This window comes from Anser anser, assembly GCF_964211835.1.
Source record: "Anser anser genome assembly, chromosome: 2".
NCBI classification, from domain to species: domain Eukaryota; kingdom Metazoa; phylum Chordata; class Aves; order Anseriformes; family Anatidae; genus Anser; species Anser anser.
The window spans coordinates 128,629,274-128,645,985 of record NC_139721.1 but is presented as its reverse complement, the minus strand read 5'-3'; the positions used below and the strand labels follow the sequence as shown (position 1 = coordinate 128,645,985).

Here is a 16,712-nt window from a genome sequence, read left to right as displayed (position 1 = left end):
ATGCAACCAAGGATCTATTGAAAATAAGTAACAGTCACACTTAAAAAATGAGCTGGAGCGGGAGGAAAGGGCAGAACATAGGACAGGAATATACTTTTTGTTAACACATACGTGTATAAGACCCAGCCATTGTGTCTGCAGCTCCTAAGCACTATTAGTGTACCCATTCAAGATTATTTACATTATTCCAGCAGGAAATTATTCTAAAATGTTCTGGCACTTAAACCTAACATAAAGATGGCAGAAACTGATACAAAGAGCTGTTTGTAACAAGTCTGATCAAGTTTACATTTTAAATTGAAAACTACAAGCTCTCTTTACTGTGTTTTCCATAACGACTCTGTCTTCATTGTTCCCTACAATAACTTCACCACAGTTTCCTATAGTATAAAACCAATAATTATTTGAAATAGCATATATTTTCAGGTTCGACTTTCACAGTCTATAAGGTGGTAAAGATAAGGGGAAAGAGTATATTGTGAAATGCACATTCATGAAAGATGACCAAATACATGAGGCCTTCAGGCAGTAAGAATTAAGAATGTTATAAAGAGTCAAGAGTTCCTGTCAACAGAGGATATGTTTATAATGGAGATAGATATCTTAACACAATTCTGTGACCTCCACCAGCAAATCTTCCTGTGATTACACCATGGACAGATTTCCCTTTCGCCCCCTAGTAAGCTCTAAATATCATATAATTTATTTGCAAAGATATTACAGCTGTTCACTGCATGTCTGTGAAAATAAAGGATTAATCACTGAGCAAATAGTGCAGTAATAAATGGCAGTAAATAGCTGCAGTACATTTGTCATGTGAAGTCCATTTCAGACCATCTGGTTTTGATCTTTTCTTGATATTAGAAGAGGAAATCTTAATGAGAAAATACAGAGACTGATGAGATGATTTGGCTTTAGGAAATAATTCTAGCAACACATTTATTGGTGCTGCACAATATATAGTCAATCTGTTCACTGAAAAGCTTACTTATCAAATATTTCAATTTCTAATTTTTGCCTCTCCTCCCTCAGTGTTTTATAATTTAGCAAAAGACTTTCCATGGGATGGATTGTATAATTAAAAATATATCGTTCCTTTAATGCAGCTTCTTATTAATTCTCTGTGGAAATATAGCCTCCATCCAATTCAACAATTGTATAATTTTCTCATATTGAAACGAGCTCTCAAGTGAACGCCAATATTTCCATACCAATATATGTCCTGAAAGACTCCAAAATAAGGGACTGCAGACTAGTCAACATTAGAAGTCACGGAAGTAAATATTTTTATATGCACCCGATTTACTGGCTGTCGTGATACTACCTGCCAGCAGTTTTGTCTATTTTCTTCGGTCTAGGCCACAAACCTCTCTGATATATTAATATTCCTTTTTCTACTGGAGGAGGTGATTATATGCTGAATTTTTTCTGCATCTAATCCATGCAGAAAACCAACAAACAAACAAAAAAAAGTTGAAAAATACAGAGGAGGAAGGTAGCTTCTGACAAGCACCAGAAAGAAGGGAAGGGAAGAAATGTGCACCCATAGGGAGATGGAGTGGAGTGGTGGTGTGACCAGCAAACTAAGAACACTACTTCTTGTACCTATGTTTACGTTACATATGATGGCGCTAATGCGGATAGAACCATGTTGCAAGCAAAACCTTCCAATACTTGCACCTCTTTATTGGTAACTGGTTTGTTAGCTTGTCTAGCATCTTCACTGGTTAATTGATATCAACTTCCTCACATACTACATTGTAGGAAGAGCATAACGTAACTTGCTAGCACAGTTCTATGCTCACAGTTGATTTATGTGAATATTATGGTGGAAATTTAAGTACTGTCAAAGCCGTCAACAGCTTCTGCAGTTGATTACAAGAACTAGACTGCAGATAATGGCAAACCATCCATGTATCTAACCAGAGGGACCATGCTCACTCGAGACTACTGTCAAAATTAATTTACACCATTAGAGGGCAGAAGTGACACCTTTCCCATTTTTGTATACAGTCCATAACTTCTGGGGAAAATTTTTACTTGTAGATGTCAATGGGAATTTATAGTCACAGCTACATAGTGTTCCAACTTCACAATGGGCTTCCCATTTGGAGTCTGATAATAAATGTTTCCTGGAATAACTACAAGACTTCATAGAAGGGCTTGGGTTGGAAGGGGCCTTTAAGATCATCTAGTTCCAAGCCCAACAGGAGAGGCGCTCCAGCCCCAGCAGCGCCCCCTCCACCCCCCTAGTCCTGGCACGAAACCCCCCGCCCCAACATGGCGGCGGGGTACAGGGGCACAGTCCCCTCCCTGCGCATGCGCCGCACTGGGGCGGGGCAGGAGGAGGGCTGCGGGGCAGCGCGGGAGGGGGGAGTGGGGGGGGGGAGCGGGCTGTGCGCCGTGACGCAACGCGTCGCTGGGCGGGCGGAAGCGGCGCGAGCGGCTCTGTCAGGTGGGCGCGGGGGGGAGCAGAGGTACCGCGCGCGGCGGCCGTTAGGCGACCGTTAGGCGGCCGTTGGGCTGAGGGGGGTCGCGCGCCGCCGCCGTGAGGCGGCCCCGTGAGGCGGCGGGGGGCATCGCGGCCCCGTGTCCGGGGAGGGGGCGCGGGGAGGCCTCGTCCCGCTCCCTCTGGGGAGGTGGGAGGCCGGGGGGCGCTGAGGGGGAGCCGGGGGGCTGCAGCCGGGCTGCGGTGGGCAGCAGAGCCCCGCCTGTCACGGCGCCTCGGCGCCCCCCCGCTTCGTTCTTGGTTCGTACAGGTGCTTCAGTGCGGTGGGCTCTGCAGGCAGCTGGCTGAGTGCTGCCGTAGGCTGGGTAGCCCCGCTTCACGGTGTCCTTGGGTGGTGAAGGAGCAGCGAAAGAAAAAGGGGATTTCTTGGGTGTCGTGCACCGGTAAATACACGCACGTGATTAAATTCTTCTCTAAAGTCCACTTAGTTGTATGAAGATGGTTTTTAGGCTTGTAATCATCTTGACTGTGGTACTGCAGAGGTTTGTAACCCTTAGCATATTTTCATGTACTTGCATGCAATGTTCTGTAAGGTGGAAGTGTGTCGTTCCCGTTGGTTGGGTAGATGTAACTACTGATGCTAATTTCTGACAACGTCTATTGAATCTTATTTTTTATTTTTCAAGTGACTTGTTTTGAAATACAAAAGCAGGAATTGAAACATGTCAACCTAATATAACTTAAGCAAATCTGGAACTCTCTGAGGACTTCCAAAAATATTTTGTGGTTTCCTTCCTCTTTCCAGTGGCTCTTTTGTCATAAACTGTGACTGCAGTGACGCTGCAAGATTTATGTCTTTCTCGTACGGTAATGACCTAACTTTCAAAGAGGCTAAGCGTACTTACAATGATGTGATGGAACATGGAAGAAAAATAGCTTGCTTAATCCATATTCAAGCAAAAACAGATTCATTAGGAATGGTAGTCTTTTATTTCTATAAATATTTGTAATGCATTAGCACATCTCTTATTTACTTTTGTAGTCTCATTAATCATTTATTATTAATAAGCTTTCTTTTCAGTTTCCTAATCCCCTGTGCTAGTATCCCATAAATTCTCTTTTATGTATCTTGTCATCTGAAAGATACTGACAGCTAGAATGGAGTGTAATTTCTGGGTTTGTGTGCCACAAAGCAATGCAGAGAGGAATTCTTGTTTCTTTTGACATGATGCGGAGTTTCTTCAGTGCAGTCTAGAACAGGCTAACAAATATTTGGGGTTTTGATACCCAAAGTCAGTAGATTATGGAGAGGGGGGTAGTTTTTCACCTTGAAAAATGAACTTTGTAGGAGTTGTGACTTTTTTTTTCGTGAAGCCTTCAGGATGTGGGCATATTGAACATAAGAATGCGTGTGATTTGTTCTAACTAATTGGGATGTAGTGTTACCTTGGTGCAAGTGTCATGAATTGCTGTTTCATGAGAATATCAAAGACAAAATGAAGATAACTATGCTGTAAGCAGCATATTGCTTTAGTGTTATAAGTGGAGAGATTGCAGTTCTTAGTCATGTGAAAATTTATTGCTACTTTTGTTCCCATTTTGAGGGCTGGAAATACCCATGTGTATAAAACTTAAATTACTGTGGCCTCTTTTTGTTATTTTGTGTGTTATAATATGTGTGTTTAATAATTCATATCAGGTACTTGAGAACTCCAGAGGCTTAAGCAATTATGATGGAATTCATTTGGTCTAGTAAATAGGTCTCTTTTCTAAAGCTGTTACAGGTAAAAATAAAACTACCTCCAGTTCTTCTAGATTTCTTTTTTGTCTTCTTTTAGAGGCTTCTTGTGGCTTTTAGCTTCTTGAAGGAGGCATTGGTATGGCTAATCCCATGTTGTTTAGCTTGAGGAGTGGATGTCACGTAACCGCTAAAAGTAAAATATTCCCTGTGGAGTTCGTGACCACTTTTCTGAGAATAGTTAAGGGCACTAGTTTTTGCATCTTGCCCACACTGTGAGTAGGATAAGTGCATGCTGTCAGCTTAAATCGTCAGCTGTGTAGACAACATTATCTACAGACTAGTCGGTGTCAAAAATACCCATTAAGTTGTTTCCAGTAGCTGTCAAAAATCTGCTGTGGAGCTCAGTCATTCCGATGAGTGTGTTTTGTCCTGGTACATGTTTATTGCTAAAATGTACTTTATATGGTATTTGTTATTTGAAAAGCTCTTTCAACTGTGACTGAAATCTTGCACCGTTAGGTGGGCTGCGTTTTCCTCAACTGAGCGTTACTAATAGTCTCCTAACCTTTCTTGCGTGATTGTCAGATTTACAAAAATTATTTCTTTTACCATTTGCCTATGTCATTTGCAAGATGAATTTTGAACTAAATGGGTAGTTCGTCTAATTAAAAGAGGGTCTACATTAATACTAGACTCAAGGACTTCAAACTTACTCCACTAAAATCATTTTTCTGTGTGGTGGTAACAAAGAAATAAGAGGCTACCTTGATATAAATACCCAGGTGACGGTTCTGGGTATCTTCTCCTTCACTTGAACAATGACATGTTTTGCCGTGCCCACCACTCTGGTGCTGTGGTTATCTACTGCCTGTCACAACTGTTAGCGATGCTAAGGTAAAATGACAGGCCAATCTACAAATAATAAAAAGAAGGAAATAAACTGTCTATCACTTCCCGTATTTTTATTTTTCTAAAGTCTTCAAATGGATCAGCCTCCGTGGAGGGAGCATCAGTCTGAGGCCTGGTCTATATTGGAGTTTTACCACTGAAACATGTTTTTGGTGGATGAGTATTGCACATGCCTGTACTCAGAGTTCTGCAGGTTTCTTGAAATAAAACCAGGTGAGTTAAATTCTTCCACTCTTTCCCGGTGGTACAAGCGCTCTTTTGTTGCCTTTCTACAGGAACAGTGTTTGTGTGGATGCTGTGTACACGTATAACCAGTTCTACAGCGGCAGTCTTTCCGCCATTGTAGCAGTCACTTTGCTAGTTGGTTTTTAATCCGTACCAACCCTATTTTTTTAGGTCTTTTAAAAATGTTCAGTGAAAATCCCTTTCCTCTCCGTAGCCTACACTAATGGTTTTGCAAGTATGGCTCCCTGTAAAAATAGCTAAAATTAGCTGAACGTTACCATTTTGGAAGGAGATTTTTGGAATGCCAGGGGCTTTGAAAAAATGTGTTGTAAATGTGGATTTGTCATAGCCCAGTGTTAATTGTCATGAAAAAATCGTGTCAATGCTACCAGGAGATAAGTAGCTAAGGAGGTAGCTCATGCTCTGCCATAGCTGAGCAGGGGTCCTACCAGGATGGCCTGTACATCAGTGATAAAGCATGGGGAAAAGTGTCCCAGATGGAATGAAGCTGAGATATTTTTTTTAATGTGAAGGTACGGAGTTGTAGGAATGTTTCAAAGTCCAGATGGATCTAGGGGGAGGAAGGGAACTTCAGCAAGTATAGTATACTGTTCCCATTGATACTCGCTCACTTTAACTTTCTTCACAACATTTGGCAAGTCATTTCCCCACTCAGTCTTGGCTGACTGCCTGCAGGCGAGGAACAATGAATTGCTGGTGGTTGATTTTAGAAGCATTCATGGACAGTAGCAAGCAGAACAAAGCGGGGGGGGGGGGGAAGCATGCCAGGATACTTTAAGAAACCAAAAGTAAAAGCAATCATTGGAATTAATATTCTCTTTTCTATTGACTGATCTATGATGCTGTCTGAAAAGACCCGTGAGCCTTACTAGCACACAAGCATAGGATTTTGAGGGGCTCTATGGGGTCAGCATGACTGAGATTTTTGACTGTCTTCTTTCTCTTTTCCTTCCATACTGGTGATGTTTTTCTGTTGACCAGAGTTTACACTGCCAATAATAGGAATACCTAACGTACCAGAGTTTACACTGCCAATAATAGGAATACCTAACGTGCTAAGAGTTGGTCTCGTCATAAAATGGTTTCATTTGTCTAGGGACACACTTTGCTGTTAATTGCTTGCTGCTTAGTAGAATATTGAGCTCTCCCATAAGCTGTGCAGCTATCGGTGTGAACCTGGGAGCCAAAGGGCAGTGGTGGTCTGCAGAAGTCACTGGTGTGACTGGGCCAGCACAGGAAAATGGTTTTGCTGTCAGTTTTTCGAGAGCTTATATGCTCTTTAAAATATGAGGAATGTGATTCTTTCTTGGGCACCAGCTTTAAATGTGAATGATGCATGCAAGATGATTTGTTAAGGGAGCTTTTGGTATGTGTAGGAAGGGACCATTAAAGGGAGGGAATTAGAAGATGTCTTTTCAAGTATGATGGGATAATAGAAAACTACATGAATTAAATAACAGATGGGGAAATAGCTTTTTTTTTTTTTTTTTCTTCTGTATCTTGCCAGGAGTCATGGTCCTGTGTAACAGGATATACTTAATTTCTTTGGGCACCTGTTTGTCAGGTGCACTCTGTGCAGATTTTTCTCCTACTGCCAAGCAGCCAGCCAGTAAAGACTGCAAATGACCAGAATGCAAACATCATTTTTGGTCTTCCTGTTCTGGGAAAGACTCAGCATGTTGCTCCTGGGCTTCTGCATGCTTATTTCATTGTCCCTATCTGCACAGATCAATTGCTCGGTGAATATGTTATACTGCACTTCTGTTTCATTCTCTATTTTCTCAGTCATTCTCATTGCTGCAGTTAGTGATCTGATAGGTTTCCAAATACCAAACAAGTTGCTTGTCTGTTGTCAGAGTGGTCAGCATGATGTCTGTCAGTTGAGGGACTACGATTCTGGAAGTTTTCTGTTGGAAAACTGGACAAACAAAAGATTTTGGAGGTCACAGAAGTAAATGGAAAGGGTGGACTCTAAATACACATTTAAAACAAAACAAATAAGATATTGCCGAAAGGACTGTGGAAACGCTTCCAGGTGTTCTGTAATATCCTGTGATTTTGCTTTCCTGGAAGGTACGTTGGCTGTTGCAACACGAGTATTGTCATGTCTGTTTACAGCTCGTTGTCTGTTAATATAATATCCCCTCCAAACTGAGAAATGTATGCTGCCATAGATCTAAGGAAGTGTCTACTACAGACATAATTTTAATATGCTGATTTAAAAATCCCTAATGTTTCATAAGCTTATGACACTTCTACTGATGTTGTAGTAAATCCTAATTTTGTCCTGTACAATTATTTTATAGTAATTATTAGTGACAGCTTTTATTTGTACCGTCCTAGTTTTCATCTGCTGTCTGTTCTTTTTCAATGTTTTTCCCCCTTCGTCTGTCTGTAGTTGGATGCACCATCCTGTGGCTGTATTTGGCATTTCCTTTTTTATCTCTGTCTTGATAAATCACTTTTTGTGCTTATATAGTTAATAATGATAATTAAGCACAAAGCCAGACTTGCGTTTGAATTCACTCAGTCATGGTGTTGTTGGTCATAATTTGGCAGTGAGACACCGGTAAGTATTATGGTAGTAAGTAATACATGAAGTAAAATTCCCATTTATTGAGGTTACTTTCTTAATATATTCGTTTATTACAGACCTACCTATATAGGTCTCTATAGGATCGCTGAGAAACTGCTGCCTCAGTATTTGGCATGCTATCATCCAAAATACATAACCAAAGAGGTGATTTTATTGGACTGTATATTAATAATACTATTTTCTGGGCGTTTTTCTTAGCTTCATCCTTAAACTCTTCTGAATCCTGGAATGAAATGGATTCTTAGACTTCAGTTTTCCCTGTTTTTCCCCCATTGTTGAGACTTTGTTCGAATTTTTGCTAAAGTTGATTATTAATAGCTACTGAAAATACCTGGTGGTTGCCTGCTGCTTTATTTTGCTCTTACAAATAGTCATCTTCATCTGTCCTGTACGTTTTTTAAAGCTAGGAGATACATACCACCTCTGCAGCACAACTTAGAATTTGCCATCCTGATGCCACGAACTACTTCTAGCAGTTTAGGAAGGGTGAGATCTCTTGGACAGACTAGAAAATTGATCGTGAATTTGTACTCGTCTTTTGTTAGCTGGCTGACTAGCAGAACTGACAATGCTGTAAGGTGCGCCGTGACCTTTGAAGGATTGAGTATGCCTTGTTTTCATGATACCCTTATGTTGTTTCAGAGGATGTATGAGGCACTCCTTTGCCTTACAAACTGTCACGCTTTTGGTGAAGTATATGAATGTAATCTCTGGGTTTTGCTAGGAATAAGGAAAGCTGAATCTAAGGAAAGCTTTGCAGCACAATTCAGCTAGCATGTTTTTATGTATGGATTGGTTTCCATGGAGTGGAGTCAGTATTCAAGCCTGGGTCTGATGCTACTTAACAGTAGCACCAGAGAGACTGGAACTTTGCTTTATTACAGAACATATAATGGATTTTCTGTTGCTTTTTCTTTGGCCCTTGTTTCTTTTGTTTCATGTGCTTATGATGCAATTTATATATGACTTCAGTGTTGGAACGCAGCTGAGAGGACAGATGTGATTTTATTTTGGAGAGGCTGAGTTCCTTCGCTCGTTGCTTTCATTGCCAGATGTGTCACTGTTTGTTGTGGTATCCCTGGACAGTGTCAAATCCGCATTGGCAGGCTCTGGCAATACATTTCTTACACTACAAGCAGTGGCAACAATAAACAAAAGCAAACTCTTTCAGTGTCTGTGAAAGACAAACCTAGTCTCATATCCTCTGTTCTGGAATTGCCTTTAGTTCCAAGTTCTAATGTTGCCCCTGTCTTGGGTTTATAATTTTCAGAATAATTTAGGCGTGCATGTTGGATTTAGAGAACTTTGATAAATCGCCACTTGAATCAGTCACCTTGCCTGCCTATTTAAAAGGTTATCTGGAAGATATTCACTTCTTCGTGGATTCTGGAATTGCCATTCTGCCTGCACAGTTGCCTGTTTTTTGTTTATTTTGTCCTTTTTCCTCTTCAGATTTTCAGGTTTTGTCTTGTCTGTACTCCACTATCTTCATGGTCTTTTTCCTTTTGTTTTAGGTTTGGGATATTAGGGAGTGTAACAATCTGTAGCTCTGATACATCCTTTTTTTTTTTTTTTTTATTGCTGCTCTTTGCAATTACTTCCTTGGCCATAAAAGCACTTCAGCTGAGGCTGGGAGATTGGTAAGCCTGGATTTCCACATGGACTAAGTCAGTGTGAAGAAGGAAGTGTCTCTCTTTTTTTCTTTATTTCCCTAATCAGCAGGTGGTAGGTGAGGAGGGAAGAAAAGGTCACAAAACTGTTAGTTCCTTCTTACAAGTGTACTCTTATCTCATGCTGCATTGCCTCTGCATTATTGAAAACCAAGGTCTATTCTGAAGACAAATTTTGTTTAAACCATAATGTTCATGTACAGAAATACTGACCCTTCAGGGCAACAAGAAGTAAAAGCTTATTCCAGTCCATCCATCTTATTTATTGTGCTGTTTTCTTCCTAGTATGTACACCTGCTGCTCTGCTGCCCTTTTTTTTTTCCTGCTAGAAAATCACTTGGGTGTAAGCTCGCATTTCTTTTTTTTGCTCAGCACTGCGTAATCCTGAAAGGATTAAGATTTTTTTTTTTAAGATTTCTTTTTTTTTTTCCCTTTCTTTAATATGCTCTCACAGAGGTGCAAACAACATGGCTCGGCTCTGGCCAGCAGCAGGGCCCTTATCTAACATGGGGCAGCTTCTAGATTCTTCTCACAGAAGCCACCCCTATGACCCCCTGCTACCAAAACCTTGCCACGTAAACCCACTACAGTAAGTACGTTATGGGTCACTGGAAGCACGTGCTTCAGGAAGAAAGAGGAGACCAGATCTCGAGAACTCTGAAATTACACTGGAAATCATTTAAGGAGGAATGGCCCCTTAAAATGCCTTTGCAGGATAGGAAAAGTGCCATCTGCCAATAGTTCCCTTCATTTTGGTACACCTTACTCCCCATTTCTTTGTGCAGAGTATTCGGGTGTTACGCCGTTTGCATAGCAGGCTAAGTCCTTGATTTCCGTTAGTTTCAGTGGTCAGCATGTGCACTGTGAATCAAATTTATGTGGCAATGACCCAGTCTGTAGTTCCTGCTGTGCCTTGGTGGGAGTTGATTCAATCTGTTCAGCTTGGCTAGGACTCTCGTCCTGGCTTGTGGTCTTATTTACAGCGTGATAGCAGAGTTATTGCTACTCCAGAGCTCTACAATGATACCGTCTACTAAAGTGGTTTGGGATGAGATTTGAGTGGAGTTCTGTGGAGAGCTGAACTTCATTTAAATTCTGCAAAAGCTGTCTGTGTTATCTTCAAACAAGCACATATATATATATATATATATATATATATAGTAGGCTTTTAGGAAGGATGGTTGGAACTTGTGGTCTTTTTTTTTTTTGAGAGCTCGTTTGTTCTTCTGCGTCATCACACGAATACTCTACTCCAGTACCTCATGTGTAAATGTTTTCCATCTTATTTGATTCTATCCAGGGATTATGTATCTGCATAATGATGTAGGTACAGTTGGTGCTTTAAAGTATGAGTACAGAGCCATGGATTTGGCCAAGTCCTAGGGAAAAGAGATTTTGGTTAGTTTGTGTTTAGGGAAGATCTGTTTCAGGAAATCTGTAATCACGCAATTCCAAAAATTTGTGCTGATACCATAGATCTTAAGTTTTTTATGGTTGTCTCTCTATTTTATATACTTAAGAAAAAATTGTCTGAAAAGGCAGATTTGGGGGAGATTAGCATGTTCTTTGAACAAAGTATATCCCACTGAATTTACAGTGGTATGTCAAATTATTGCATGTAGGCTATCCGCCTGTGTGCACGGTCATATCCCACAGTTAAGGTGAAGGAACCTATTCCTCATTCACTGATTTGTGTTTGCCTCTTACATTAGTGCACCCTACATTAAAAGTAAGATTTTGTGTACTGGCAATTACTGTCGGGCATTTTAGACGCAATACCTTTCACTTCACAGCAACTTTGTTGTCCAAGTCCTGCTACTGCCCCTCGTTTGGGTTTAGAATCTTCAGGATAATTTAGATACGCATGTTGATAGATTATCTGAAGGATGAAGGTTAAGAGGAAGCAAGAAGCACAGCTCCGAGCACTGCTGCTGCTGACATTAGAATTTACAGTAGACTGTGTTGTGTCCGTATAAGGCCAGATGAAGTGGTCAACAGAACGATGAAAAATACCATGGAGTTAAGTTTGGATGAGTGCTTAGCAGGATGAGAAATAATGGTGTCAGTATTCTGAACTAACACTGCGTTTTAAAAACAGAGGCCTAAGTACCAGTGTAGAAAGTGCAGTGGGGAACTCTATTATATGTGTAACTACAGTCTAAAAACTACTCGTGTCAGGCTATATGTGGGAGAAAATGGAGACTAACTTGAAAAAGTACTATTATGTAGAATGAGTGGTTTTATCCAGACTATGTGAAATAATAGAAATCTCCTCTCAAAAAAAGTATTGAGTAGTTGAAGAAGTTTCAGGGGTAGCTGAGGAAAGAGAAATAGAAGATGTAAGCATTTAAAGGGGCTGTTTCAGAATAGATTCATTTGAGGGAAAAAATGAATAATAAGAAGGACACATGTAAGTGTGTTTATGCATGTGAGGGATTGGGCTCTCACTGTCTTATAGTGAGATGTTTTGGTGAGGTTCTTACTAAGTGTTTTTTTTAAAGTAGTCAGAATGAATGTTAGGGCATTTACATATATGCATTTATAATAAAATGGAACTGGATTCTATGTTTTTTCCTAACAGTTGCTTCAAAACCAAAAATGTATTTTGGTTTCAAAAACCACGTGGCTTGAAGAGATCAACTTCAGCTGGTACATGTGAAAATTAAGGTTTTTTTAGTCCTGTATTTCATCTTGTTTGAATAATTTTTTCTTCCATTACAGAGCTCCCTGAAGATGTCTGGCTTGTATTGCTTCAAACTGTCTGGACATTTACTGTTTAACTGCTGAAGCTTTCCAACCATTTGTTCTTCTGAAGCCTTTGGCTATCGATGTGTTAGAATTGGCTACTATGGTAAGACTTTTTTTTATAGTAGTAGCAACGTGCTAGAAGTGGGTGCAGTGTACATCTTCGTTTTGGTTTTATTTCTTTGTTTATTGTCAAGACACCAAAAAGGACAAATAATTAATACTGTACAAAACCAGAAGAGGATGACACCCAACTTTGAACTAACAAAACAGCTAAGAGACCTTGCTTTTACTTTTATCTGTCTATACTTGCCAATGCTTCTATGTGAGGAACAAGAATCAAGTGAATGATTTCACAAGCTTTTATTTTTATTTTCTTGGTATAGATGTGTCTGTATAATTTATCAAGATGTTGAGTATAAATGGAAAAGACTTATATAGAAAAGTGTTTTACAAGTCTCTTCTAGATACTGCTTTTGGGTTTAATCATTTGAAGTATGACATTTAAAGTAGTTAAGATGATTTGTAACAATATAGTTTTGATTTTTGGAGAACAAAGGTTTATTTTTTAGAGAAAGAAACCTTGTAACAACAGGTGAGATAGAATGATGACTGTACCTCTAAGCAAGTACACATCTACAACTCTTTTTTAGGTTATGCAATAACACTACATTTGGAAAATTTTCTTTCCTTGATCTCAACAACTGTAACAATTTTGAGTAACCAAGTGATATTTTACGTTTCAGGAATCAAGACCAGCTAAACTGAGAAGATGTGTTCAAGATGATCCAGCTAGAAGATTTTTCACTTTATAGATATCCTGGTTTTGTTTTAATATGTAATACAATTTGACTAAGTCAAGTTCGGTTACTTTTCCTGAAATTAAGACACACCTGTGGCCTTCGTCGAGATGTTTCTAACATTTTCAAGAAAAAACATGTCCCAGAAACTGAGTATGTTTTTACTGGTTTTTGGAATCATTTGGGGTTTAATGTTGCTACGCTACACTTTTCAGTATCCAAGACGTCAAAGCAGTGCCGAGTTGCGTGGTCAGATATTAGACCTAAGTAAAAGATATGTCAAAGCACTGGCAGAAGAAAATAAAAATCTAATGAATGGTGGCAGTGGAGCCTCTATGGCAGGATATGGTAAGAGGAAAAAAGCATTCTGTTTGTTCTAATAACTTTTTAAAATGAAAACTATAAAGCTTTACTTCTTTTTAAAGTAATATATAGTAATCTTTCAGAGGAAAAAAACCCTCTATTGATTGATTTGACTTTAGTTTATTAACCAAAGTTGAAATTTAAGATTCAGTACACCTTGTAAACCCAGTAAGTTTAAATATTATTTTTTTTTCCAAATTTGAGAGAAGACAGTGGTGTGAACATGGACAGCAGTATACTTAATTTTTTTTTGAAAGTTCTGTTACTGATACTGTTTTTGTGTTCCAAAAAATACTCTTATAACACTCAAGATCCTTTTGTCATTGTTAGTAAACGTGGGATTTTTTTAAATCTTCCTTATGCTTTTCAGTCAATTTAGGCTTAAATATACTAAAGTTTTAAACTAAGAAAAAGTAACCTTTTCTTTCCTGTTTTGTAGCTTGTGCAAAAAGTGATATGATACTTTCCACAACAATTTTTCTGTGGAATAGATCTGTTATTTAGAGGAAAGTGAATAACTACCCTTTTATGTTGGAAAGTATCAAATATATTCTATTGCTGTCCAAGGCTAAAAGTGTCATAGCTGGGTATTGTCTGGATGAAATCTGAAATACTGCCTTGAAATACTCACTATCCTTCTTCTCTAACTAGAGGTTTTGTTCTTATGCTCTAATGTTTACTTGGCTGGGTTCACAGTTTACTATAATGGTGGTATCTATCTTTCCCAAAATAACAAGGAAATGGTATTTAAATAACTCCTTGTTTATTTTTATTTAATTTCCCCTTCCTCCCAGTCTGTATGCTTTCCCAAAATGAATAGTAGGAAAGCTGGCAGGCTTTAAGATGTGAATGTGTTGAAATAGAAGTTATTTTCCATACACAAGCTAATAATAGAACATTTTTTTTCCTCATTATCTTCAGCTGATCTTAAGAGAACAATTGCAGTTCTTCTGGATGACATCTTGCAACGCCTTGTGAAATTGGAAAACAAAGTTGATTACATCATTGTGAATGGCTCAGCTACAAATACCACTAATGGAACTAACAATCAGGCACCAGTAAATTCAAGTAAACGTGCAAAAGCAGCAGGCAACATTAGATAGCAAAGCGGGCCACTTTGTCTTGCTACATCTATGATAGGTCATAATTAAGACAAGCTTTTTATCTCTGGCTTGGGCAAAGTAGTAGCTGCCTCTAAAAGAAGCGTACACTGTTCTGTTATAGAATGCGCTGGATATGTGTAGGCCTAACTTATGTGCATAAGGTTCTCAAAGCACTATTTCATTGCCCTTGAGCAGTGCTTCTAAAGTGATCTTTGTTGTCTTTAAAATATTTTGATATCATGATTTGATGTCGTATGCCATTGGATAATAACAATAAATGGAAAGGAATGGGGGACTTACAGGCAGGGTTATAAATGTATTTATTTAAGTATAAATATAGCATATCTTTTGGATAGGTGAGCAGCATTGTAGCTTATTCATTTCTGTGATCTGCTTTAAACGGAGGTAACTGAGAAAAACGTATTGTTAAACAGATGCTAGAAAATGTGTATACTTACAGTATTTTGTTACTCATTTACTGAAAAATTATTACATTGAGGATAGCATCGGGGGGTAATGTTTTAGAATTGTGACCCAAAGAATGTCTTTATTTGCACTATCAGTCAGAATAGCTAGAGAGAATTTACTGTATATTTAAGAAAATCCAGTATAATAGGAAAACATTCTAGGTAGTAACACTGTCCAGGTATATCCTTATGCCGGAATTAGGGCAGTTAGATTATCAAAAGCAAAGCATAATCTGTGATACCTTATATGATGATTTCTTAAAAGATATTTAAGTGTATGTATTTTGTAACTGCAGATGAAACTATTTAAGTGATGGAAATAAGTTTTAGATATGTGAATACTGTTTATTTTTATTCACTGCTGTTTCTTTTTAACTTTTTAGTACCTTGCAGTTTGTGATGAGTATAGCACACCATCTCCCTGAAGTGCTTTCTTGATCAGGAGGGAGAGTGATGAAGGGAGACAAGGCATCTTTGCATTTAACAGAGATATATGTACTAAGGGTGTCTTATCATGGAATATTTCAGAGCTAAGGTAATATTTGCCTTATGTCTAAGTTAGCCTTACAGCAAAGTGAATTGCAGTGTGGATGCACTGCATTTCAAAATGTTACTGAAGTCTTATTAAAGAGAAAGTGCCACTGAGCCTGTTTTTTAAAACATAGTGAATGTTTTGTGGGGAGGGAGGGTATGTTCAGGGACTTTAGCCAAAAGTGTGCTCGTTGTTGTATCTTTTTCTGTGGTGTTTGTTTGTTTGTTTGTTTTTTTCCAAAGCTATGTGGGTTTTCTTCTTTTCTTTTTCCCTGCTGGTATTCTGGATTCGCTTAGAACAGTAGTATCCAGATGATTTTTTCTTCTTGTTACACTGTGCGTAAACTTGTACTTCCTTGCAGAAAGAGAAAAATAAATTTTTAATTGTATTTGTAAAGGCCCCTGTTCTCTTTTTTAACGATCTTGTGGTTCGTACTACATGAGCTCTAGGTGTTTCAGGATTGGAAAATTGTACATCTCTGAGGTTTAGGAGTTGTGTAGTAGTTTAATAGTAGGTTTAGTAGTAATCTGTATGGTACTCTTCCTGCTCAATTGCCAAGTTCTTTTGCTCTTGAAATTCTAATGTCTTGGGAACTTTCCTCAGGCTAGAAGTAAGGGGAGAAAGATATTCGAAATATGATAAAACAACTGGTTTAGATCTTTATTGGTGAGGACCCAGCTCTTAAAGGTGAGAAAGAGAGGTGCCATCTGCAAGTCCTTATTAGCAAGGTGAAGACAGAAATAAAAACCTAGCTATGCTTTTTATTCCCTGTGTACGTCATCTGTATGAATCAAAACCTTGGTAGGTGGTGTCCCTTTGGCCTGTAAACAGTAATACACGTAGATTTTGTGTGTGCGTGTGCAAAGTGTTTTTTCTTTTACTTCTAAGGGTATGTGAAGTCTAAAACAAAATTATTGAGGACTGTTAAACAAGCCTAACGAAAGTTGCCAGGTGAATATTTGTCACTATGCGTGCACACAGTTTGTTTTGTTCAGGGATTTTGGAGACTGATAGGCATACGCTAAATTATGGGCAGTTCCGTACCCCTCACAGTAGTTCATGGTTCCATTTGTGAACAGTTGCTTTTCTCT

General features: G+C 38.9%; 1 protein-coding gene across 3 annotated transcripts; it reads left to right on the top strand.

The window, feature by feature from the left end:
• The first annotated feature begins 2,320 nt into the window (after nucleotides 1-2,320).
• CCDC126 (coiled-coil domain containing 126) lies at nucleotides 2,321-16,009 on the top strand. 3 transcript variants are annotated; one of them, XM_083825413.1, is made up of 4 exons: nucleotides 2,321-2,455; nucleotides 12,333-12,462; nucleotides 13,103-13,504; nucleotides 14,441-16,009. In XM_083825413.1, the coding sequence occupies exons 3-4, from the start codon at nucleotides 13,267-13,269 to the stop codon at nucleotides 14,620-14,622; spliced, it is 420 nt and encodes a 139-aa protein (XP_083681539.1). In that variant the 5' UTR covers nucleotides 2,321-2,455; nucleotides 12,333-12,462; nucleotides 13,103-13,266; the 3' UTR covers nucleotides 14,623-16,009. The 3 variants fall into 3 exon arrangements, with proteins under 3 accessions (XP_083681539.1, XP_083681541.1, XP_083681540.1); XM_083825415.1 differs by having other exon boundaries at nucleotides 2,450-2,477; XM_083825414.1 differs by lacking the exon at nucleotides 2,321-2,455 and adding an exon at nucleotides 2,520-2,892.
• The last annotated feature ends 703 nt before the right edge of the window (nucleotides 16,010-16,712 follow it).